Raw genomic sequence first — 23,656 nt, 5'->3', positions numbered from 1 at the left:
TTACAGATGGCACAGTAAGTCCATTCTGAGATTTACTGGAGCTGAGCAGAGGGAAGCAGCTGCCTAAGGTAAGTGTGTGTCTCCGACACAGCAGAGGTGCTGGCTCGCAGAAACATAGTTCTTCTCTCTCTTCATGTCTGTCCCCACTAATCAGATGAGCCCAGGGGCAGGGGTGGCTGGGATCCTGTTTCTCTCCGCCTCCCCAGCAGCCAGCCCAGGGCTTGGTTACTGCGGACTGTTCCTTGGTTGAGCAAACAGAGGCCCCCTGAGCCTCCCAGCCCTTTACCCAGTCCTCAGGCTCCTAGCAGAAACCAGCCCCCAAACGGTTTTGGTATTCCTGCTAAGCCTCCACATCAACACCTTCTGTTCCTTTTCCTTTTTATTAAAAAATAGATCAAGAAAATATACACACTTCAGTCCATCCACCATGGTGGGCTTTGAGGAGGCCAAAGCACCACGGGGATTGGATGGAGGCATTGGGAGAGCCAGCCCTGCCCTTGTGCCAAGGGTGCAGAGAAGGAGGGTGCCCTTGGCCAGCCTTGCCAAGCATGGCCCTGGAAGGAAAGCCTGGGCCATGTGGCTGAGCAGGATGAGAGCAGGTGAGAAGGGGAGGAGGGTCCCCAGTGAGAGTAGAGATGGCAAAGGGGATCAGGAGCCCCAGGGAGGTGGGGGCCTCCAGACTCATGGTGGGAACAGAGCCGCACAGGGCTACCACCCACAGAAGGTCCCGCGACCCGGTCCTCCTCCCCCAGGGACTCTAGGCCCTCTGGCCTCCTCTCTGGCCTGTCCTCTGCAGGCCCCGACAGCCACTCTCAGGCATTGATGGCCTTCCAACGCTCACTGTCCGTGCTGTTGATGCTGCCAGTGTGGCAAGGCATGGAAGCGATGTCGTCCAGGTAGGCCACCCCGCCAGCAGAGTCAAACTGTGTGCTTGAGTAGCTGGCAGCTGAGGCCCCAGCAGCCCCTGCAGCCTCCAGGCCCTCCCGCCGGGCCACAGCGTAGGGCTGGGGTAGGTGTACATCCGGCTCCTCTGTCTCATCCACTTGGCATTTGTAGGAGAAGAGGATCTTGGGTTCCGAGCTGATGGGTGGGAGAGAGGGGCAAGGGAGCCTCGATGAATGACTCAGGAACAGACTTCCCTCCAAGCCGATGGGACCACCAGATAAGGAAGGAATTTGCCTGATACCCACCCCAAGACAGCCTGTCAGGTGGACCCCAGAGGTTTTGGAACCCAGCCCTCCTCCTGGCTGTGTGAGCTGGGACAGGGGGCCTCTGTGCCTGCTTCCTCATGGTGAAAGGGGCGCGTGGACCCCGTGTGGAGGATGGACATAAATCATAAACCTTTGACAGCGCCTGCCCAGGCACCCAGGAAACACTGGCTGTGGCCTCTGCTCCCACTCCTGTGACCCCTGCTGCTCATGTTACCACCCATTTCACCCTGGCCTGGTCCCTCGGCCCTCAGGGCAACTCTCCAAGGGGGACACACTACACCCAATTTACAAAAAAGGAGCCTGAGGCTTCGGAGAGAAATCATGTGAGCAGAAGCAAGATGGGGCCATGGAACAGTCTGGCCCACTCCCAGCTTCACTAAGGTGGGAGGCTGAACCCCTAACCCCAAGACCCAGCAGGTGAGAAAGGAGGGCAAAGCACCCACATTCCAACCACATCAGAGGCCTGGAGTAGAGCCCCCAATCCCATGTCTTCAGCATCCCATCTCATGGATGCTTCTGCAGATGCACATGTACACAGCAGTGTACCCACTCCCAGAGAATCCCACTGAATTGCCACCCCAAACTTCCTCCCTTCTCAATCTTCCCCCAGCAGGGTACAAACTCCATGAGGACAAGGATTTGCATCCACTGTGGGCCTCGCAACTTCTAGTTCTAGCAGTGTCTGGAACACAGTAGGTGCTCAATGAATGCTTGTGAATGAATGAGTTAATATATTATTAAATAAAAACCACTTTGACTGGCACAGTGACTCATACCTGTAATCCCAGCACTGTGGGAGGCTGAGGCGGGCGGATTGCCTGAGCTCAGGAATTCGAGACCAGCCTGGGCAACCCGGTGAAACCCTCTCTACTAAAATACAAAAAATTAACCGGGTGTGGTGGCATGTACCTGAAGTCTCACCTACTTGGCAAGCTGAGGCAGAGGAATCACTTGAACCCAGGAGGAAGTTGCAGGGAGCTAAGATCACACCACTGCACTCCAGCCTAGGCAATAGAGTGAGACTCCGCACCCATGCCAAAAAAACCCAGCAATGCAGAACAACATGCATAGCCCAACCCCCTCTCTCTCTGTCTCTCTCTCTCTCGGAAAGACTGTCTGTGTGTACTGTATATGCAATGTGCATACATATGTATGCATGTGTAGACATGGCACATATCTACATGTGTGTATATGCTGCACACATGTGTGCTCGTGTGTATGCATGCATGTGGGTGTGCACGTGCATGTTTGTGTGTATGTGTGTCTGTATGTGCATATGTTAATGTGTATGTGCATGTGTGCATGCCTGTGCATCTGTGTCTGTATGTGCACGTGTGCATGCACATGTGGGTGGTTGTGCATATATCTGTTTGCATGTGCATATCTGTATATGTGTGCCCATATGCATGTGTGTATTTTCTGCGCATGCACATTGTATGCATACACAGTCCCTCAGCATCAGTCCTTGCACCCGTGGGGGAAGAAGGCGAAGTTCCGCTGGCAGCCACGCGGGGGCGCTGGCGGCTACAGACTCACCCGAAGAAGCCCCGGAGGAAGGCCACATAGATAAGCGGAGCGAAGAAGCTGAAGTACAGGAAGGTTGTTGTGTCTACACAGCTGCAGAGAAGGCAGGTCAGCACGGGGCCTCCCAGTCCCACACTGTCCCCCTTAGCCGCCCCATTCCCTTCGTTCCCCCAGGGCTGGATGCTCTGCCTCCAACTCCCCATGCCCCCACCCAGTGGACTCTCTGTCCCCAACTTTCCCACATTCTCAGTAGGTCAACACTCTGCTCTCCACCTCCCCATGCCCCCAGCAGGTGGACGCCCTGACTCCCACCTCCCCACGTACCCAGTGGTGGATGCCATGCCCTGCCCCTCACCCACCCCTCTCCTGTAATGGATAGACAACCTTGCCCTGCCCAGCCCCCACTTCCCCATGCCCCAAGCGGGTAAGAGCCTGTCCCCTCCACATCTCCCCATGCCCCCAGTAGGTGGGCATCCTGCTGCCCACCTCCACATGCCCCCAGTGAGTGGACACTCTGCCACCCACCTCCCCATACCCTGCCGCCCCCACATACCAGAGCCGCCCCCACATACCAGAGCCCCTCGATGATGTCCAAGCACAGCAGCACACTCCCCAGCCCCTGTAGCAGGTTAAGCAGCGCCAGGATGCCCGCATACACGTAGAAGCTCCTCCGAGCTGGGGGCCGGACAGGGTGAATCATGAGGTTCCCAACCTGGCCAGACCAGGCTCTGCCTCCCGCACCTACCACCTTCAAGCCTGGTGTATCCTCCAGGGCCCCTCTAGGCCTCCCTCTCACCCAGGGCTCTCCCGCTCCCAGCCACAGTGGCCCCGCAGACCCCCTCCTGCTCCCGCCTGTCCCAGAGCTGCTGGCCAGCTGCTCACAAGGCAGGGAAATGCGCTCCTTCAGCGGGGTCTTGGGGAGGATGACCACCAGAGAGTAGACCTATGGAGACAGGCAGGGCTGAGAAGGTGCTGGGGGTGCCAGCCCAGATCCACAACCAGGAACTCAGGCATCCAATCCCCTGCCTGGCCCTGAGGCCCCAGCCACCCCAGCCTGAACCTCACCAGGAAGAAGAAGCAGGAGCTGACCAGCCAGAACTGGCGGCCCCCATGGCCATAGATGTTAAAGTCCTCAGCTGAGAGATGGGCATCAGGGTACAGGATCTCCAGGGTCCCCTGCAGGGGCAAGCAGGAAGGGATAAAAGGAGAGTATCTCAAGGCTCTTCCCTCCCAGGGGCTTTTCCTGATGCAAAGCCCCCTAAGCTTTCCACCACACCAAGTCCAGACCCTTGGCCTGACCCTCAAGTCACCTGCCCCAGCCTGCTCCCTGGCCACATCCTGCCCACCCGATTGCAGCATCTGGAGCTGGCCAGTCTTGGTGTGAGTCACATGGGGCAGGGGGCAGAGATGGGCAAAGTGCAGTCCCTGCACCCAATCTAAGAAAGGGGCCTCTAGATGCATGCTTCTCAGGGGGGTCTGCAGACCTGCACTGTCCCTACCTGTGCTCCTTGTTAAAAGGTCAAGTCCTAAGCCTCCCACCCCGGCACCCTGGCCTACTGGATCCAAGTCTCCCAGGGACCCAAGAACATGCCTTGGTAACAAGCACCTCGTGTGATCTCTCAAGTGCAAAGTTTTAGAACTCTGACAGTGATAATGACTGGAAACCTGACCCAGGCCCAGAAGCAGTGGGTGCCTGATGCCCTGACTCCTGGAGTCTCCTGCCCACACCCACCCTCTTACCTGGGTGACGGAATAGGCCAGGGACAACACTGTGGTGATGGCCAGCACCCGCTTGATGCTGGACTTGCTCTCCAGGTGGCCTGGAAGAAATGTGCTGGTCAGTATGCAGGAGCCAGCCCGTGACCAGGCCAGGGTCAGCCCGTGGCCAAGAAAGGGCAAGGGAGAAAGCCCAAAAGCCCAGTGGTACACACACCGAAGGCCAGGCCCAGGATGATCACACTCAGCTCGATGGCCAGCAGGAAGAAGCGGGTGATCTCCCACAGGATCTGCATGCAGAGTGGGCAGAGCGTCAGCCCAGGCCAGCACTCCCAGCCCAGCCCAGGCCAGGCCTCCCCAGCCTCCCTCAGCAGGCCCAGCCGCACCTTATCAGCAACAGTTGCAGCGTCCGACGTGCTCACCGTCATGGACACCACAGCCCGGGCAATGCCTACCAGTGCCACCACGAACACCTGGTGGGCAAGGGAGTGGTGTGGCAGTCAAGGAACAAGAGCCTCTGCATTGGCAGGGGTGGCAAGCCTACCCCCACATCTACAGGACCCTTTGATTGCCAAGATTGGAAAGGAGGAAGGGGCAAGTCAGGGTGGGACTCGGAGGCAGGGAGCGGGCTCCAGGAAGCAAGGCTCTCAGACTTGCAGACCATCAGCTCTGGGTGGCCTCTGGCCTGGCCCTCCCCTCTTGGGGCCCCAGTTTCCTAGCTAGCACCAACAGCCTTGGGCTGATTAGTAGGTGAGCACGGTGGAGCCAGATGGGCGAGGTTCACATCACAAGCAGCAGGCTGCTGCTTCCTGGCTCTGTACCTTAGCTTTCTCATCTATAAAATGGGGGCAGAAACAAAACCTACTGAGTTTGATTGTTGGGTCAAATGGATTAACAGATGCAGCAGAAGCCTGCCTGGCACCCAGGAAGGACCAAGTATACATTTGCTGTTATTATCCTATTCCTGGTTTTCATTCTGAGGCATGCGGGACTGGACAAAAGGTCAATGAGGAGAGGTGCTGAGACCTCCAAGGAAGCCACTGGCCTGGCAGGTTTCACAAAAGTGCCTGCTCAGCATCTGTGGCTCTTATCGGCCTGGTATCCCTCCCCTTCCTCTCCCTCCTCACGCCCACTTCGGTGGTTCCAGGTGAGTCTGAGCCCACTGCCCCTGGCTTTAGGGACGGGCCCGGGATGCAGCAGCACTGGCCAGTGGTGTGTGCCATTCCCCTGGCCTCAGGGCTGGTTCAGGGAAGGGCATGGGACCCAAGGGAGCCTCATGAGAGACCCAGGATGTCGGGTGCAACCGCCAGGAAAGACAGGCAGAGGGCATGGAAGCCTGGCACCCTGCATGCCACCCTGCTGCCACAAGGGGAGATGGCGAGAGAGCAGGGCCATTGGGGAGTTCCCAGGCTCAGTGGGAGATGGAGATGGTGCTCCAGCAGCACTGCTGTACCCCAAAATCCTACTGTGGCTGAGGTCCAGGAACTTCCCAGTTTCTCAGTCAGAAACTGGCTTCTATGAGTCTCAGTTGGGTTTTCTGACACATGCCCAGATCCATATATACTCTGTCTTTTGTGCCATGAGAAATTGTGTCAGCAGGGCAGGCAGCAAAAGCAACAAACTGCAAAACGCCTACTGTCTGCCAAGCTCCCACTGGGCTGCAGCTATGCAGGCGGCCTCACAGGTGCTCACATGAACATCATAGCCCTCACGTGAAGCCCATACCTAGCCAGCCCATACCTGAAGCCCGCACCTGGATAGCCCACAGCTGAAGCCTCCACCTGCAGCCCACACCTACACAGCCCAGACCGCCGGTACATGGAACCTGCACCCAGACCATCCACACCTGGAGCCTATACCTGGACAGCCCACATTTGGAGCTACCTTCTCGACCACAGCCCAGACACCTCTCCCCAGGCAACATGTGCCAGGACCACCAAGTGGTGAGAATGCAGGCTCTCCCAGCAAGTAAGACGTCTTCTCCAAAGAGGTTTCACAGAACGGACACGTGAGGGACGAATAGATGGAGGATACGGTGGGCATTTTTCCCCACCCAGCATCCATTCCCCTTCCCTCTAGTACCAGCTCCCCAATTCTGTTGTAGGGACCACCTCCCTCAGTTCATATGGTCCGGCTGAGCTGATGCTGCCCTCCCAGCTTCACAGTGCCCCTCTCCTTGTTCTAGCCACAGAGCTTGGCTCAGGGATGAGCATCCTAGGTGGGCCAGTCAGAGGAAATCCCGAGTCTACACTATCAGAAAACAAGCACTGTCTACCTGAGTTGTAGAGGCAGGATGTCAGCTCAAAGCTGCTCTTGGCCATCTTTGACACCATATGGGGAGAACTCATACAAGTTAAGTCCCAAAGAGAGCCGAGATGCAGAAACAGATCCTAATGACATCATTTAACTGCCTGGATCCAGTCATATCTGAAGCTCATCTTCATTACAGAAGCAGTTAATTCTCTTTTTGTTTAAGCCAGTTGGAGTTGGCTTTTCTGTCAACTGCAGTAAACTCACCAGGATGTAGAAGGTGATAAAAATGGGGCTGGAGGTGATGCGGATCTTGGCCCGAGCAGATGGAAGCTTCCAGAGCAGGAAGATGAGGAAGAGCACATTGGGGATGAGCAGCATGAGGTCCCAGTACCGGACCCTGGCAGACAGGCACAGGAACTGGTTTACTAGTAAGGCCACATGTGCACCCCCATCTCCAGCACACAATCTGGCCCACCCTCACCACCCCACAACACACCAGGAAGAACCACTGACACTCAGCAAGCCTGCCCGGTGTTGTGACTGCCCCACCTGGAGGTGCCAATGTCTTCGTAGAGCAGTAGCAGGCAGCGATGAGGTACACTGATGTTTGGTGCCAGGGGTGGGGGCAGCGCTGTGCTCCCATTGGCCCAAGTTGCCTCCTCCAGGGTGTCCATCCCGCCAGCAGCCAGCCCTGGGGGAGTGAGAGACGCTGGGTGAGCAGAGCAGGGGCTGTGTGGCCTGGGTCACTGTCCTCCTTCCTCTGGACCTGGGACTCCCAGGTCAAAATCGGGGGGGCTACACAGAGCACCCCTATAAACCACCATCCCCACCCACTGCAGCTCAGTGTGGAGCTCCACACAGGTCATGACCCAATCCCCCAGGCAGGGGCCCAGTCCCCCATTTCAGGCACTATTTCACCACCTGCAAACAATAACAAAGCTACTCCCTCAGCTGAGCATCTGCATGTGCAAAGCATAGCCCCTTGGCTCCTTTCAGTCCTGAGGGCCCATGAGAGCAGCGTGGGTGAGAGCACAGGCTCTGGGTTCATCGCCCAGCCCTGCCCCTTCCTTCCTGTCCTCTCCGCGCCTGTGTCCCCCCACGGAATGGGGGTAACAAGTGGGCTGTGGTGATGCCAACTGCCTCAAACAAGGCACACACAGGGGGAGTTCTTGGTATCGGTCAGCTGTGGTTCCGACCTGCCACACCATGCAGAACTCAGAGGCCACGGACTCATGTGAGGCCACAGCACTGCTGAGGGCCAGAGCTGGGCACCATGCCCTCCTCAGTTGCACTCTCTGGCCCTTGTCTCCCTCTGCTACCGCAGACACACATAGAGGGGACACTGAGCTGTTCCTAGGAGATGCACAGGAGGTCTCCAAGTGGAGACAGGCACAGGGGAAGAGGCTGTACCACAGAGGTGCAGGGCGAGCTGTGTCTGCAATAGCCAGGCTGCAGGGTGAAGCTGGGGACAGGGTGGGCCCAAAGGCCAGGGCCCACATGATGCTCTGAGCATGAGAGATTGAGTCTAGCCTGGAAGACAGGAGAGCTGGTGGTCTGGGGTCCTGGTAGCCACTCTGGGGTTGGGGGACTGAGGGTCTGGCCAGAAAACCAAGACTCCTGAGTTAGAGGACTCTCAGGGGACAGACAGCAACAGATACTTCTGCAGGGAATTCAGGGTGATCAAGGTATGGCCTGGGGCAAAGAACATAACAGGTGCCAACATTTAGAATGATTTGAACAGATTGGGCCAGATGCCCATGATGTGACTCTGCTTCACCAGGAATGCTCGTAAGGCTGTGGATGACAGCCCCAGGCTAGGAGCAGCCCCAACGCACAGGCATAAATGCTGGCAGGTTCCCATGGTGGACACCACACAGCGTAAAAAGAATGACCCGCTGCTACAGGCAACACGAGTGACTCTCAGAAGTGATGTGGTGTGAAGCCAGGCACAAGGGCCGACAGGCGTACGACCCGTGGAGAAATGCGGACGGGGCACCTTTGGGGAGATAAGGAGCATGGTAATTGCAGGAGGCCTGTCAGCTTCTGGGTGTCAGATCCAGGTGGTGGGTACGCAGGCGTGTTCACTATGTGGTAATTCATTAAGCCACACACTGATGACTCATAAGCCGTAGGTGCACTTCGGTAAATTTTAAAAAGTAAAAAAGACGTGTCCTGACGATACATCAAGGGCCCAAATCTCCCCATCAGCAAGGAGCAGCCCAGTGAGCTGAACACCTGCTAGCAAGGTCTACAGAAACACAACAGGAGCCCTGCCTGTGTTGCCGCTAATGCCATCCCTGAGCAACAGCAGCCCAAGACAGGGCTGGAGGGACTTAGGAGTTATTCCAATTGCTCGTCCAAGCTCTCAAACACCAGAACCACATCTGGATGAAAGGGAGGGAAGACTCCAAAGGGGGAGGGCCATGGCTTGCAGCTCAGGTTGCTCCAGTGGGCCACTCACTGGCTCTGGGATCATGTCCCCATCTAAATAAGGATGGCAGGGTGCAGTGACACACACCTGCAATCCCAACACTTTGGGAAGCTGAGGAAGGAGAAGTGCTTGAGCCTAGGAGTTCCAGACCAGCCTGAGTGACAGCGCAAGACCACATCTCTACAAAAAATACAAAAATTGGCCACGTGCAGTGGCTCATGCCTGTAATCCCAGCACTTGGGGAGGCCAAAGCAGGCGGATCACTTGAGGTCAGGAATTCGAGACCAGCCTAGCCAACATGGCAAAACCCCGTCTCTACTAAAACATATGAAAATTAGCCAGGCATGGTGGCGCATTCAAGGAGGATCTCTTGAACCTGGGAGGTGGAGGTTGCAGTGAGCTGAGATCGTGCCATTGCACTCCAGCCCGGGTGACAGGGCAAGACTCCATCTCAAAAAAAAAAAAAAAAAAAAAAAAAAGGCTGGGCGTAGTAGCTCACACCTGTAATCTCAGCACTTTGGGAGGCCAAAGTGGGTGGATCACCTGAGGTCGGGAGTTCAAGACCAGCCTGACCAACATGGAGAAACCCTGCCTCTACTAAAAATACAAAATTAGCCAGGCATGGTGGCTCATGCCTGTAATCCCAGCTACTCGGGAGGCTGAGGCAGGAGAATTGTTTGAACCCAGGAGGTAGAGGCAGTGGTGAGCCAAGATCACACCATTGCACTCCAGCCTGGGCAACAATAAAACTCTGTCCCAAAAAAAAAAAAAAAAAATTAGCCAGGTATAGCGGTACACACTTGTAGTCCCAGCTACTAGGGAGGATGAGGTGAGAGGATGGCTTAAGCCCAGGAGTTCAAGGCTGCAGTGAGCTACGATTGTGCCACTGCACTCCAACCTGGTTGACAGAGTGGGACCCTGCCCCAAAAAAGAATGAATTAATTAATTAAACATAACTGAATGAGGCCATAGCTGCAATCTTCAGAGTGATGGGGTATGTTAAAGAGAACAAATGGCTGGCACATAGTAGATCCTAAGAAAGAAAATGGCTCTTTCCCTACTGTTGGGAGGCGAGCAAAGAAGCCTACCCTTCATTCACATATGCTTTCATTTGCTCGGCAGACCTTAACTAGCACCTGCTGGTTGCCAGGCACAAGTCTAGGTGGTTAGACATGGCAGGGAACAGGACAGACAAGACCCTGCCCTCACAGTGAAGGGAAGCCGACAACAAGCACAAAACCCATATTTAAAAAGCTAAGTTGGTGGAAGGGAGCAAACTTGGCAGGGTGCAGCGGCTCATGCCCGTAATCCCAACACTTTGGGAGGCTGAGGTGGGAGGATTACTTGAGCCCAGGAGTTTGAGATGAGCCTGAGCAACACAGCAAGATGCTGTCTCTACAGAAAGTTTAAAAAAACTAGCCAGGTGTGGTGGTACACAGCTGTAATCCCAGCTATTTAGGGGGCTGAGGCTGAAGGATCACTCGAGCTCAACAGATCCAAGCTGCAGTAAGCTATGATCACACCACCGTACTCCAGGCTGGGCCAGAGTGAGACCCTGTCTCAAAAAAAAAAAAAAAGCAAGTTTCTGGAGATAAATACTAACAGAAGAAAACAGAGAGGTGGAGCAGATTGACAAGAAACACAGTTGAGACTGCTGGGGTCCCCCAATATCTACCCTTCCGTTTAGTGATGGAACTGTAGAGTTCAGCTTGCACATGGCTTCCCAGGACAATGGGGACTTTTCCTAGCTTCCCTGCAACTGGTTGTGGCCATGTGGCTGAGTTTTATCCAACTGGACACAAGCAGAGTGAGATTTGCCAATTTCAGGTCATGCCCTTTTCCCTTCTGGGTGGCTGGAATATGGATACCACAGTGGGAGCAAGAGCAGCCTCCTTAGACCAGGAGGCAGAAACCCTGTATTGAGGGTAACAGAGCAATGAGAAAGGTGTCTGGGTCCCCAACACAATGAGGCCTCCAGGCACGTACTGGACAGCTTGCACAGAGGCTTTCATGCAGTGGATAAAAATAATCTATTTTATTATCTTAGCTTTTGTTTCAACAGCTAAGCCCCAATTCCAGTGAATATAAAGGTACTATTTGGACTGGGTGGTCAGACAAGGTGACATTTGAGCTGAGATCTCAATAAATAAGCAGGAGCCAGCCTTGGAAAGATCGAAATAAAGAACATTCCAGGGAGAGAAAGCAAATGCACAGGTCCAGAGGTAGAAGCAGGCTTGGCCTGTCCCGAGGGCAAAGAACAGGTCAGGGTAGCTGATACCAGGAAGGTTGGCAGGGCCAGGTCCCACATCCAATTTAACTTCAGTCTAAGTGCAACCAGAAGGGTGTTAGGACCAGTGCGGCGTCTGGTTTCTAGGGGAACAGGATGGCTGGGCTGCCAGTGAGAAGGGACTGAAGTAGAGGAAGTGCAGAGACAGGGAGGTCACAAGGAGCTCCGGCAGGAGAAGACAGAGGCTTACACTAGTGGCAGCAGCAGGGGTGAAACAGACGGATTTGGGAGACCTTTGGCAGGGTCAGCCAACAAGACCCACGGACAAATCAAACACAGGGAATGAGACAAGAGGCCAAAGAAGACTGATGGTGTAGTTTCGGGCCTGAGCCACTGGGCATTTTGCAACTTAGGCCAACACTATCCACCAGACACTGTCTCCTTCTTCCTCGCTTACAAGCTACTATTTTGTTTAGGATCCCTTTATAAAGCCTAGTGTTCAAGCAGGGGCCCCTCCCTAGCACCAGAAGCCGAGTCTCAATTAATTTCAGCCAGTGGTCTCTGGGGTGGAGCCAGCGTGGGGCACTGCTCTAGTTTGACATGGCAACTGCTAGGGAGCAGAGGACTGTGGTTTTTGTGTGTGCAGAGTCCGGGGCTGCCAAATCCCTGCAATGCATAGGACAGTCCACCAGATGAGTAACTGTCTGCCCCTACAGCTAGCATGCCCTGCAGAGTGACTCTGGTCAAAGTCAAGAAGGGTGGCCCTTCTGCTCCTGACCAGTGGTTGGCTGAGGCAAAGGCATGTGCTGCCTCATGGGGGGGATCTGTGTCTGTGTAGGGCAGTAAAAGGCATGGTCCAGAACAGTATCTTCCTGCAGCCTGGAGGGCTGGGCCACCACACGGAGCACGGGGGAGCTTACAGCTGGAAGCGGGTATGCAGCTCCCTTCTTGCGTATCTTCTGGTGGCATGATACCATAACTTGTAACTTTGAGTTGAGAGTATCAGTGACCCAATGAAGGCGTGAGATTCTACAGCCCTCTCCTCCCCACCCCTATTATTTTATTTATTAGTTTTTGAGACAGAGTCTCGCTCTGTTGCCTGGGCTGGAGTGCAGTGATGTGTTCTCTGCTCACTGCAACCTCTGCCTCCCAAGTTCAGCCTCCTGGGTTCAAACGATCCTCCCACCTCAGCCTCCCAAGTAGCTAGGATCACAACTGTGCACCACCACACCCAGCTAAGTTTTGAATTTTTAGCAGAGACAGGGTTTTGCCATGCTGGCCAGTCTGGTCTAGAACTCCTGACCTCAAGTGATCCTCCTGCCTCAGCCTCCCAAAGTGCTGAGATTACAGGTACAAGCCACCATGCCCGGCTATCCCCACCTCTATTATAAAGCCAAGCCAGGCAAAGCAAATGCCTGGTCCTAGCAGCCCAACGCCAGCTCTGACCCAGGACAGAATGTCATGCAGTCTCAGGACAGGCAGGGCCAGGGTGTAGGCCAGGCACCCAGCAGCCACCAGGAAGCTGAGAGGCCCACCGCGGCAGAGAAGGCAGTGGGGAAGAACAGGGGGCAGGGAGGAGGAGAGTGGGGGAAGTCAGGCCAAGTCCAGGGTATGGAGGGCAGGGTGGACTTCTCCTGGTTTTGCCTGCCCAGCATGCAGGCTCCTGCCAGTTGCTAAGAGCACCATTTTCCTGAGGGGGAATCTCAGCTCCTAGACTCTCTGGAATTTTAAAGATGTCTGACTCCACCTCTTCACAACACAGGGGATGCACCTATGATCTAAGCCTGGTCTGTCAGGATGTTCCATCACCCTGGCCAATGAAAATCTGCCTTGAGACTTTTGCTCTAAATTATTAGAATTATTAGAGCAAAAGTCTCAGGGCAGATTCTCACTGACAACTGAGGAAACACTCTCTGCTGAGCTCAGTAAGTCAGAGCTGTACCACCTAGACCTTACACTCACGGGCTCACCTGAGAGTACAGCTAACACAGAGGAGTACAGAGCTGAGACATGGATGGAGACAGATTTGATGAGCTCACTGGAGCCCCTGGATTCTGCGACACCTAAAGTCAGTCCTACCCCCTTGGACTTTTCAGTTGTAAAACCCAACAAATCCCCTTTTCTGCTTAGGCCAGTTTGAATCTGACTTCTCTAATTCATCACTGAAAAACCTCCAGCCAACACAGGTTATGGAGTCAGGCAGACGGGGCTGCACTGCTGGTTCTGCCACGTGCTTGCTGTGTGACCTGGGGTGAGTCACTCCCCCTGCAAGTATCATGGAGACAACAACACCTGCCTAAAAAGGTTGCCATAAGAATCAAGCAAAACCAGGAAGGTAAATGTCTACTGTCTACAAAAGTGACATGTGTACAAAGGTGATTGCTGCTTTTCTTTCTTTTTTGAGATGGAGTCTTGCTCTGTCACCAGGCTGGAGCACAGTGGCATGATCTCGGCTCACTGCAACCTCTGCCTCCCGGGTTCAAGCAATTCCCCTGCCTCGGCCTCCCAAGTAGCTGGGATTATAGGTACCTGCCACCATGCCCAGTGGAATTTTTTTTTTTTTTTTTTTTTTTTTTTTTTTGTATTTTTAGTAGAGACAGGCTTTGACCATGTTGTCCAGGCTGGTCTCCATCTCCTGACCTCGGGATCCACCTGCCTCGGCCTCCCAAAGTAGTGGGATTACAGACGGTAGCCAATGTGCCCAGACTAGTTGCTGCTTTTCTTACCAGAAGAGGGGTTGAAGGGCAAGGAAGGGAAAGGAATTTGTTCCCAGGCCCATGGACCCCTCTGGAAGCCCCCATTGCTGTGGGGTCTGAGGAGAGGCAGAGGAGGCGTTAGCTGCTCTCCCTGCCCCTACTTCCCTGACAACAACATAGCAACCTCTGTGCTCTGGCCTCCAACCCTGGGAGGGAGGTACTTATGCACTGTGCACGTGGAGCTAGGAAAGGCAGCCACTTGCCAGGCCCGCAATCCAGGCTGTCTGTCTCCAGAGCCCAGGCCCCCAGTCAACAACTTGCCAGGTGCCCCTCTCTGGGCCTCAGTTTCTCCACCTGTGGGTCAAGAGCACCAGGCTTGTTCTAGAGCTGTCTTCTCAGACCTGATGTGGGAACCACCCTGGTGTTGTTAACATGCAGATGCTGCTCCCAAGGGCAGAGGCAGGGGTGACAGTCTGTGTTTCCCATAGGCTCCCAGTTGGTGTCCCTGCTGCTGCTGCTTGGTTCAGCAACCACACTGGAGTTACGGGGATGCTGGCCATACCAGAATTGCCATGATGAATCAAAGCTTATGAAATAACTGAAGCACTGGCTTCTTTTTTGAAACAGAGTCTTGCGCTGTTGCCCAGGCTGGAGTGCAATGGCACAATCTCGGCTCACTGCAACCTTCACCTCCTGGGTTCGATCAATTCTCCTGCCTCAGCCTCCCAAGTAGCTGAGATTACAAGTGTGTGCCATCACATCCAGCTAATTTTTGTATTTTCAGTAGAGATGGGGTTTCGCCATGTTGGTCAGGCTAGTCTCGAACTCCTGACCTCAGATGATCCACCTGCCTCGGTCTCCCAAAGTGCTAGGATTACAGGTGTGAACCCCCCTGCCCGGCCAGCACTGACTTTTAATTAACAGGATGCACACTTCCTACGTGCAGACACGGTGCTCAGTGCTTTACATGTAGTGACACACATAACCATGGCATTGGCTTCTAGGGAGAGAGGACAATTACTGTCACCTTGTACAGAGGAGAGGAGAGGCAGAGAAGGGGTCAGTCCTCAGCCTTCTCTGCTTAGTTCTTAGACAGCTGCTCCCAAGTACTGACAAGGAAGTGGGAGGGGTTGGTTAGCTCGTGAAAGGGGCCTGAGGGCGGTGAGAAGGGGTGGAACCCCGGGTTGATTCTCGGAGGAGGAATTCCTGGGATGCAGAGCACCCTGGGCAACCCCGGCCTCCCAGGACCAAGGAAAATGGGACAGCCTGTTTCTTCCACCTGGGAGGAGTCTCCCAGCCTCACAACATTCCAGGGCCTCTGCCTCCCCCACCTCCCACCCGACTGGGGGACAGGATGTTGGCTAGGCTCAGGTTGTGGTCACGCAATGCAGGGCCTGCTGAGAGCGCCAGGACAAGGGCTTCTCTCTCCTCTCTGCGACTCAGCTTACCCTGATCTCATCAGTGCAATAGGATTCACCAGACCCCACCCGCTGCTACCGAATGGGAAACACTGGGGAGCGGGGCCCTCAATGCTTCCCACCCCAAATGGTTTCAAATCCTGGAGCAAGGACGTGGTAGGGAAGGTTCCACAGGGCAGAGGCCAAGTTACTTTGCTCTCCTGCATTGTCCTTCGGCCTTGGGGCTGGCAGATCCCTGTCCTAAGCCAGAGTCCCCAAGAGAAAGGGGAAGCCTGGGTCCAGTCTGCCCTGCCCCCTGCCCTGCCTCGTTGCCCTCCACCTGCTAGGCCGGTCCGTTCCTCAGGGCCTTGGTGCTGGCTCTTCTCCAGCTCTCTCCTGCCACCTCCTCTGAGAAGCCCTCCCTCCTCAGCTGTCTCCAGTGCCCGAGCAGGATCTGGGTGTTTAACTACTCTCTACCCCGGGAGTGCTCAGGACCCGGTCCCCTAGAAAACGGCCTGGCACGACAAGAGCCCTCAACAGGTTAGGATGGGAACAACTGAATCTCCAGCACCGCCAAGCCCCGCTGGGGACTGGACGACCCCGCAGCCCCTCCTCACTGCAGAGCAGTGAGGCAGTGGGGCAAAGCCAGCCCCCAACCGCCTTCCCCGAATCCAGGGGGAGCAGGGGCCTTGAGACAGCCTCGCGGGGCAGCAAGGCCCCGAACCCGAGGCAGGCTAGGCTCAGGAGCACCTCGACAGCTGCGGACGCCCACCGTGGGGCTGGGGCCCGTGTCGCCACTCCGCGCCCGACCGGGTCGTCGAGGCCCGGATCTCCGCCCCCACTGCCTCCAGCCCAGGCCGGCCCGACGCCGCTGCGCGCTGCCTGCTCCCAGGCCTCGCGTGTCCCCGCTCCCCGAGCGACTCCCGACTGCCCGGCCTTCCCTCCCAAACGCTGCCTCGGCCGTCCGAGCTGCGCCCGAGCGGGAAGGGGCCGCTCGCTGAGCAAGGAGGGGACGGCAGCGGGGTTTCCCGCCGGGGCGAGAGACGGGACTCCCCCACTAGCTGCGGTAAGAGACGGGGAAAAGGCCCTTCCTTACCTGAGATCCCGGGCCGCCCATCCGCCGCCGCCGGCTTTGCACCGACCCGGCGCAGGCCGCGGGACTCCGGCCTCCAGGGCCGGACCAGGCGGCCAGAGCCGGGGACCGTCGCGCAAGAAACGCGCGCGACCGGCTCCGCGGAATCGGCGCTAGGCAGGAAAGGCGAGGCGGGGTCAGATCCTGGGCCGCCGGGCTCGCAGACACTCTTCAGCCCTTCCCAACAGCGGCGACCAGGAGGGCACGACCGTCCTTTCCGTCCAGCCCAAACTGCGAAACGGCCACTGTCCCACAGCCCCTGAGTCCCTGCACCACTCGGGCCCGCCCTCTAATCTCCAGCAGCCTATAGGAATAAGTTATCAACGAAAAAAGTGAAAGAGACCAATCAGATTCCAAAGAGGCGGAGCAGCCCGCTGACCTCTTAAAGAGACAGCCAGGAGGCTGTGCGGAGAGGAGACGCTGCTTCACCGAAGACAGAGGGCTGCATTTCTCACTCGGAAAGCGGGCGGAATCGAAGACTGAAAAGCTGAGGACGCGCCACCTCTTACTCTGTACGCCTTCCAGCTGGGCTGCCGTCAGTTGACTAGCTGGCGGCAGGTAAGCTCCACCTCCTGTCGGGCCTCGGCGGGATCGTCGGGGCGGAGCCTCCAGGGACCGCCCCATCGCGTGTGGGCGCCCTGCAGGGGTGACCTGGAGTTAGCACCGGGGTAAGGCGGGCGGGGGACCCTCCCCGGCGCCACGCGCTCCCGCCGCCTCCCAGCGCGCTGCTCGACAGGGTGCCGCCAGGGCCTCAGGCACTCTTCTTTCTTTCTTTTTTTTTTTTTTTGAGACGGAGTTTCGCTCTTGTTACCCAGGCTGGAGTGCAATGGCGCGATCTCGGCTCACCGCAACCTCAGCCTCCTGGGCTCAGGCAATTCTCCTGCCTCAGCCTCCTAAGTAGCTGGGATTACAGGCACGCGCCACCACGCCCAGCTAATTTTTTGTGTGTGTGTTTTTAGTAGAGACGGGGTTTCACCATGTTGACCAGGATGGTCTCGATCTCTCGACCTCGTGATCCACCCGCCTCGGCCTCCCAAAGTGCTGGGATTACAGGCTTGAGCCACCGCGCCCGGCCAGGCACTCTTCTTAATAACCCTGTAGGGCGGTCATTATAGTCTCGTTTTACAGCGCAACCTGAGGCTTGGAGAGGTCCAATAATTTGCCCAAAGCTTCGCAATGAGGAAGTGACACAGCCAGGACGCCTCTCCCCAACTCTAATTTCCATAATTCTTCAGGCCGCTTCCTCTGGAAAGCCCTCCCTGATTGCGCCTGTCTTACCCCCTGGCATTTATGCTGCATTCACCATACGCAAGCCATGCAGGTCTCTGTTTTTGTCCCTTGGTTAGTTCCTGCTCCTGTCTCCAAGCCTATCCCCCTGCCCGGCTGGCTCCTTGCCACATCACGTCCTCAAGAGGGTTTTGTGGGCACCCTCGCTGGAGCGGCTGTCCAGTCTCATTTCCTTCCGAACACCTTAACTCTCGCCTGTCTTCATTTACCTGCCTCCCTGTTCAGTCTCCCCACCTATTATAGAATCACAGCATCATGAGGACCAAGCCACGCCTGCCTATCCCCTGCAGCATCCCGAGGCTGACTTAGAGCCTGGTACAGACTGCAGGCACCCAGTTATTACAGGCACCCCAAGACTCACAGTCCATGACAGCACCACTGGGCTGGAATGAGATTGGGCCCCATTCTCCTCCTTGCTCCTGCCCTAAAAACACAGGGAAATTGGGGAAGAAACCACCTTGTGATCCTCTGGGACTTCATCTGGGACTTTCCCATCCTGGACTGCACCCAAATGTGCATAGCCTAAGTTTCAGTTTCTGTATTCACCAGAGAGGCTGGGCAATGCCGGCCTGTGTGACCACAAATGACCACAGCCACAATGGGCATGGGGAATCCAGTGGCTCCTCAAGTTCCAGCTGAGAAGTTAAACACATCACTCCCACTCACATTCAATTGGCCATGCTTCTAGCCTCCAGAGGGCAGGAAACTCCCATCTTATCACGTGCCAGGAAAGAGAAGTAGTCATGGGACATGTGTGACCAGGCCTAATAACTACCCTGTTTTTCTTTTTCTGCCTTTTGAGACTCAGGGACTTCTGCATTTTCTTCTCTTGAGTTTTGGAGCTTATATCTAGGTTTCTGTGGGATTTTGTTGTATTTGTGAAATAACCAAGGGTATCTGTTTCACAACCAAGGGTATCTATTTCACCTCTCTCCCTTTAAGAACAGAGGCAATGGCTAATTCACTGCAGTGTCCACTGTACACCTGACAGAGCATGACATCTGCAACCTTCAATGAATAGTAGCTTAATAAACAGATCTGCCTCTCAGGTTCTTTATCGCCCTACAGCAGACTAAGGGGTGGCAATGGCTGACAGTAGGAGATGCTGCTACAGAACTGGGCTTCCTGATGGCCATGGGGATGATAGCAATCCCCAAATAACAGAGACCAGATGGGAGTGCTTAGGTGTGAGAAGCAGAGTGGGTGCAACTGTCATATGACCATCAAGGTTGAGCTCAATATATCACTGGGATAGACATCCTGCATAGTAAACAAAATACCTGCACTAGTTACTTGGTCTATGGGCTGAGAGTGATAGTCAAGTGAAAGCCTCTGAGACCCCATTATCCACCACCCAACCCAGCCAAGAGAGCACATAAATAACATCACACACCAGAGAAAATAGTGGAGATTGGTGCCACCCTTGAAGATCAAAGGCATGTGTGGGAGGGTATCCCCAACCATGTACCTATTTAATTCATCAGTCTGACCTGGAAAAAAATACAAACAGGCCAGCACAGTGGCTCACACCTGTAATCCCAGCACTTTGGGAGGCCCAGATGTCCAGATCATGAGGTCAGGAGATCAAGACCATCCTGGCCAACATGGTGAAACCCCGTTTCTACTAAAAAATACATAAAATTCATGGGGCGTGGTGGTGCTCACCTGGAGTCCTAGCTACTTGGGAATCTGAGGCAGGGGAATTGCTTGAACCCAGGAGGCAGAGGGTGCAGTGAGCTGAGATTGTGCCACTGTACTCCAGCCTGGTGACAGGAGACTCCATCTCAAACAAACAAACAAACAAACAAACAAAAACAGAATGGACTTGCAGATTCAACCAAGTGGTAACCCCGACCACAGGTGCCATGCAGGTGTCATTGTCATTGCTAGCACAGACAGATCAGCACAGCCTCCGCTTCTCTGGATGTAGCCTTCTATCTAATCACCATGCTTTTTCATCCCTATCAGGGGCAATTTGCATTCACAGGAAGGGACAACAGTACACACATATGGTTTTGCCCCAGGCCAATGGTACCTTTCCCATCCTTTGTCATCATAGAGTCTGAAGGGGACTGGGCCATCTGGATGTCTTGCAGAACACTGCACTGGTTCACCGTGTCAATGACAACGTGCTAATCAGGATAGATGAGCAGGAGGTGACAAGTAAATGGAAAATTTGATGAGATATATGTGCTACAGCAGGCAGAAGATTAAACCCTATGAAGAACTGGGGGCTTGCTACCTCAGTGAGGTTTGTAGGGCTCTGGTGATCTGGGGCACACCAGAACATCCCCCCACCACCCCATCACAGGGGAGCAAGCACAATGCCTTCAAGCCTCTTTGGGTTCTGAAGGTCGCAGATTCCACACCTGCAAGTGCTGCTCTGACCCATATATCTCTGGGTCACATGACATCAAAGGCTGTCCCTGAGGCTATGGGACCCACAGACCCCATGATACTAGAGGCATACGTGGTGGGAAGACATGCTGTGTGAAGTTTATAGCAATCTCTGGTGGGGAAACCACAATGTAGACCCTCTAGGGTTCTGGAGCTAGACCAGGCCATCTATAGCAGAGAACTAGACACTATTCACAGAACAGCTCTGCCAGGCTACTGGACCCTGGTAGAGATGACTAGGGGACATCAAGTGACCATGAGGCCAGAGCTGCCTCTCGTGAACTGGGTTCTGTCAGGCCCACTAAGATGTAAATTCAGGTGGGCCAAGCAGCAGTCCACTGTGAGACTGTAAGCAATCCATTGTAGATCGACGTCACCTACCACTGCCACAGCAGCTCCTCCCCCATAGTTCACACCCACGCCAATGGGCAGTTCTTAGGGAGGGAAAAGGTGGTGCTTGATCACAGCTGAGGGAAGGCTCATTACATGGGTCAGATGTGGTACCTGGAGGTGCAGTGGTCGCATGGAGCCCTTGAGGATGAAAGCCGCAGGCTACAAATGGTGGAACCAGAGGAGGGAGGAGACTTGTCTTCGGTGACGTTCTGAAGCAGCTGCCTCAGCGCTGTTTGCCTACTGATGCGAGAAGAGCAAACCCCAGCATGATGTGTCATGGAGCAAGTCCTCACTTCCTGAGCCTGTCCCAGGCTTCCTGAGTGTCCTCAGGACATGGCTGCTGCCTTCCCTCAGAGCGAGCAAAGCTGCAGTCATTTTGTAACTGAATCCTCAAAGTGATATCCGATCATGTCTGTCCTATGCTGTTGGGAGATTACACAGGGGTGTGAATACCAGAAGGCAAGAGCCATCAGAGCCATGATAGAGGCTGCCTACTCACCTCACCCCCACCAGTGTTTAAACATGCCCAAGAACCTCTCATCTGAGAAAAGGCCACATCCCTCTCTAGCGCCTGTCCCAGCTCTCACAGTCCATTCCACACCTGGGAATGCCTCTCTGACCCATACATTTCTGCGTGACGTAAGCACTCCAGCCTCTAACTAGTAACCCACATTCACCCTTCTCACTTCACTGCATCCTACGCCTCAACATGCTCCAATGTGGGTGTTTGACTCCAGACATACCCGCCATCGCCAGGGCCACCAACAGCTCCTAGTCCTTACCAGATGACCTCTGGACAGGTTGGTGGACCCCATCCACCATCTTGACTGCTCTCTTCAGTGGCCTTTGGGAGGGCTCCCAAATAATCCCCAGCCCTGCTAGGACCTCCTCTCCTTGAGTGTGGGCTGGACCTCAGGGCTCACTTCTAGCTAAGAGAATATGGCAAAATATCACTTTCAAGACATGGTGTTTGTCTTGTATAGCCTCTGTCTCTTGTTCACTCGCTCTGAAAGAAACCAGCTGCCAGGTTGTAAGCTGCCCTGTGGAGAGACCCCCACCCAAGAGCCATTGGGAAGCTAAGTCTTCAGTCCAACAGCCTATGAAGATCTGAATCCTATCATGTGAGGAAGCTTGGAAGGGGATCCTCCTCAAGAGGAGCCTTCAGATGAGACAGCAGCCCTGGCCAGTACCAGCCTACAGCCTTGAGAGACCTTGAGGAAGAGGCACCCAGTGGCATCATGCCCAGATCCCTGACCCGCACACACTGAGATAATGTGTGCTAATTGCTTCAAGGTGCTAAATCCCAGGATAATTTTTTATGTAGCAATAGATAACTAACAAGCACATGCAGAGTCTCCTCCAGCTTTCCTCTTGGCAGCTCCTAGCATCCCAGGAGCATCCTTCATATCCTTTGTTGGTGTCTCTTAACTGTTGGGGTTTCCCAGGTCCCAGACTTAGACCTTTTCTTCTCCCTGCACTCACTCTGGATTATACAACCAATCCCAAGCCAATCTACAGCTTCAGTCCAAACTCCCCCTCAAGTCTCACACATAGATATCCAATGACTTCCTGGATATGTCCACTCAGGGCCCACATTCAGCACAGCCAGAAAAAAACTCATCCTCTTTCCCCTTAACTCACTGGTCTTTCTGTGCTCTCTCCTCTCAGCTATCATCCACTTAGCTAAACCAGGATCCTAGTGTCATCCTGCATGCCTCTCTTGCTGTCCTCAATCACCAAGACCAATAGACCCCATCTCCTGGCAGGGCACAGTGGCTCACACCTATAGTCTCAGCACTTTGGGAGGCCAAGGAGGCAAATCACTTGAGGTCAGGAGTTCGAGACCAGCCTGGCCAACATGGTGAAACCCCATCTCTACTAAAAATACAAAAATTAACTGGGCATGGTGGCGTGCATCTGTAATCCCAGTTACTCAAGAGAATAGCTTGAATTCGGGAGGCAGAGGTTGCAGTGAGCTGAGATCACGCCACTGCACTCCAGCCTGGACACAGACTGTGTCAAAAATAAAAAATTAAAAAAAAATCCCCACCTCCTAAATATCTTGTATTTCCAGTCTTCTCCATCACTTCTGCCCCTACCCTGTGTCCCATGCAGAGATGCTTGTTCACTGCACAAAGTGCCTAACAGGGCTGCGATTCAGTCCTGCCTCTGCTACTAAAGCCCTATCCCAAGCTGCCTGTAACTACAGAAGAACCACAGCAACCTCCTTATTTGCTGCCTTCAACCTCATTCAAACCACTCTCACCTGGTGGCAGCCAGAAGGATTCTAAAACCCACACTGGTTCACGTCTCACCCTGCTCAAAATGCTTCCATGGCCTTCCATTACTTTCACAATACAGAATGCTCAAACCCTCTAGAAAAACATCGAGCTCTTTTTTGATCTGGATTCTGTCTCCATCAAGTCTTGTCCGTTGCCCGGCGTCACAAGCTCCTAGTCTTAGGGAGGAGCTTAGGGAGGGTTCCTAGTTCTTAGGGAGGGGCTTGCACATCCCCGCTGTGTCGTGCCCTCTGCAGCCTTGCACATAACATCCTTCTATCTGGAACACCCTCCCTGCATCTTCGCTCCCCTGGGCAAGGATAACTCCTACTAAAGCCTCAGTTGTGACCCCCTCCAAAATCCCAGAATTGTCCAGCTGCTTGAAGCATTGAGCCTTAGAGCTTTGGGAGAAGTTAAAATTTCATAAGACAGTAGGAAGGCGTCAGAAAACCAGGCTCTGAACCTCTGTTGTCAGTAAAATGGTCCTCATGTTACCGAGGTCACGCAGCCAGCAGGTGTGGTCAGGGCTCCCAGAGCCGCAGGTCCTACCTCGGCTCAGGCTCCTGCCAGAGCAGGTTAGCGCACGCGCGCAGCGCCCAGTAGCACACCCAGCTCCTGCCCGGACAGCTCGGGCGTTGTGGGCGGGACCTCCGGACGGCGTGGGCGGGGCCGGACCCTCTAACCTGCCCCTTCGTAACCCCGCTGGTTGCCAG

The 23,656-nt window shown here is 54.8% G+C and overlaps 1 protein-coding gene and 1 long non-coding RNA gene across 3 annotated transcripts; both read right to left on the bottom strand.

Moving 5' to 3' along the window:
- Positions 1 to 361: 361 nt before the first annotated feature.
- Positions 362 to 17,160, bottom strand: TPRA1 (transmembrane protein adipocyte associated 1). 2 transcript variants are annotated; one of them, XM_074404174.1, is made up of 11 exons: positions 16,967 to 17,160; positions 7,254 to 7,395; positions 6,969 to 7,101; positions 4,838 to 4,924; positions 4,669 to 4,741; positions 4,476 to 4,555; positions 3,801 to 3,911; positions 3,618 to 3,678; positions 3,308 to 3,410; positions 2,748 to 2,828; positions 362 to 1,080 (listed from the first exon to the last, which is right to left on the bottom strand). In XM_074404174.1, exons 2-11 carry the CDS (start codon positions 7,376 to 7,378, stop codon positions 813 to 815), a joined length of 1,122 nt encoding a protein of 373 aa, XP_074260275.1. In that variant the 5' UTR covers positions 7,379 to 7,395; positions 16,967 to 17,160; the 3' UTR covers positions 362 to 812. The 2 variants fall into 2 exon arrangements, with proteins under 2 accessions (XP_074260275.1, XP_003944170.1); XM_003944121.4 differs by lacking the exon at positions 16,967 to 17,160 and adding an exon at positions 16,552 to 16,870.
- A 2,764-nt stretch (positions 17,161 to 19,924) lies between these two features.
- On the bottom strand, positions 19,925 to 23,607 carry LOC141585252 (uncharacterized). The gene is made up of 3 exons (XR_012518648.1): positions 23,493 to 23,607; positions 20,776 to 21,086; positions 19,925 to 20,006 (listed from the first exon to the last, which is right to left on the bottom strand). It is a non-coding gene; the product is annotated as an uncharacterized LOC141585252 (long non-coding RNA).
- Between the last annotated feature and the right edge of the window lie 49 nt (positions 23,608 to 23,656).

The sequence above is a fragment of the Saimiri boliviensis genome, chromosome 8 (assembly GCF_048565385.1).
Source record: "Saimiri boliviensis isolate mSaiBol1 chromosome 8, mSaiBol1.pri, whole genome shotgun sequence".
In the NCBI taxonomy this organism is placed as follows: domain Eukaryota; kingdom Metazoa; phylum Chordata; class Mammalia; order Primates; family Cebidae; genus Saimiri; species Saimiri boliviensis.
The sequence above is the reverse complement of the archived record's forward strand: the minus strand, read 5'-3'. Positions and strand labels throughout refer to the sequence as shown.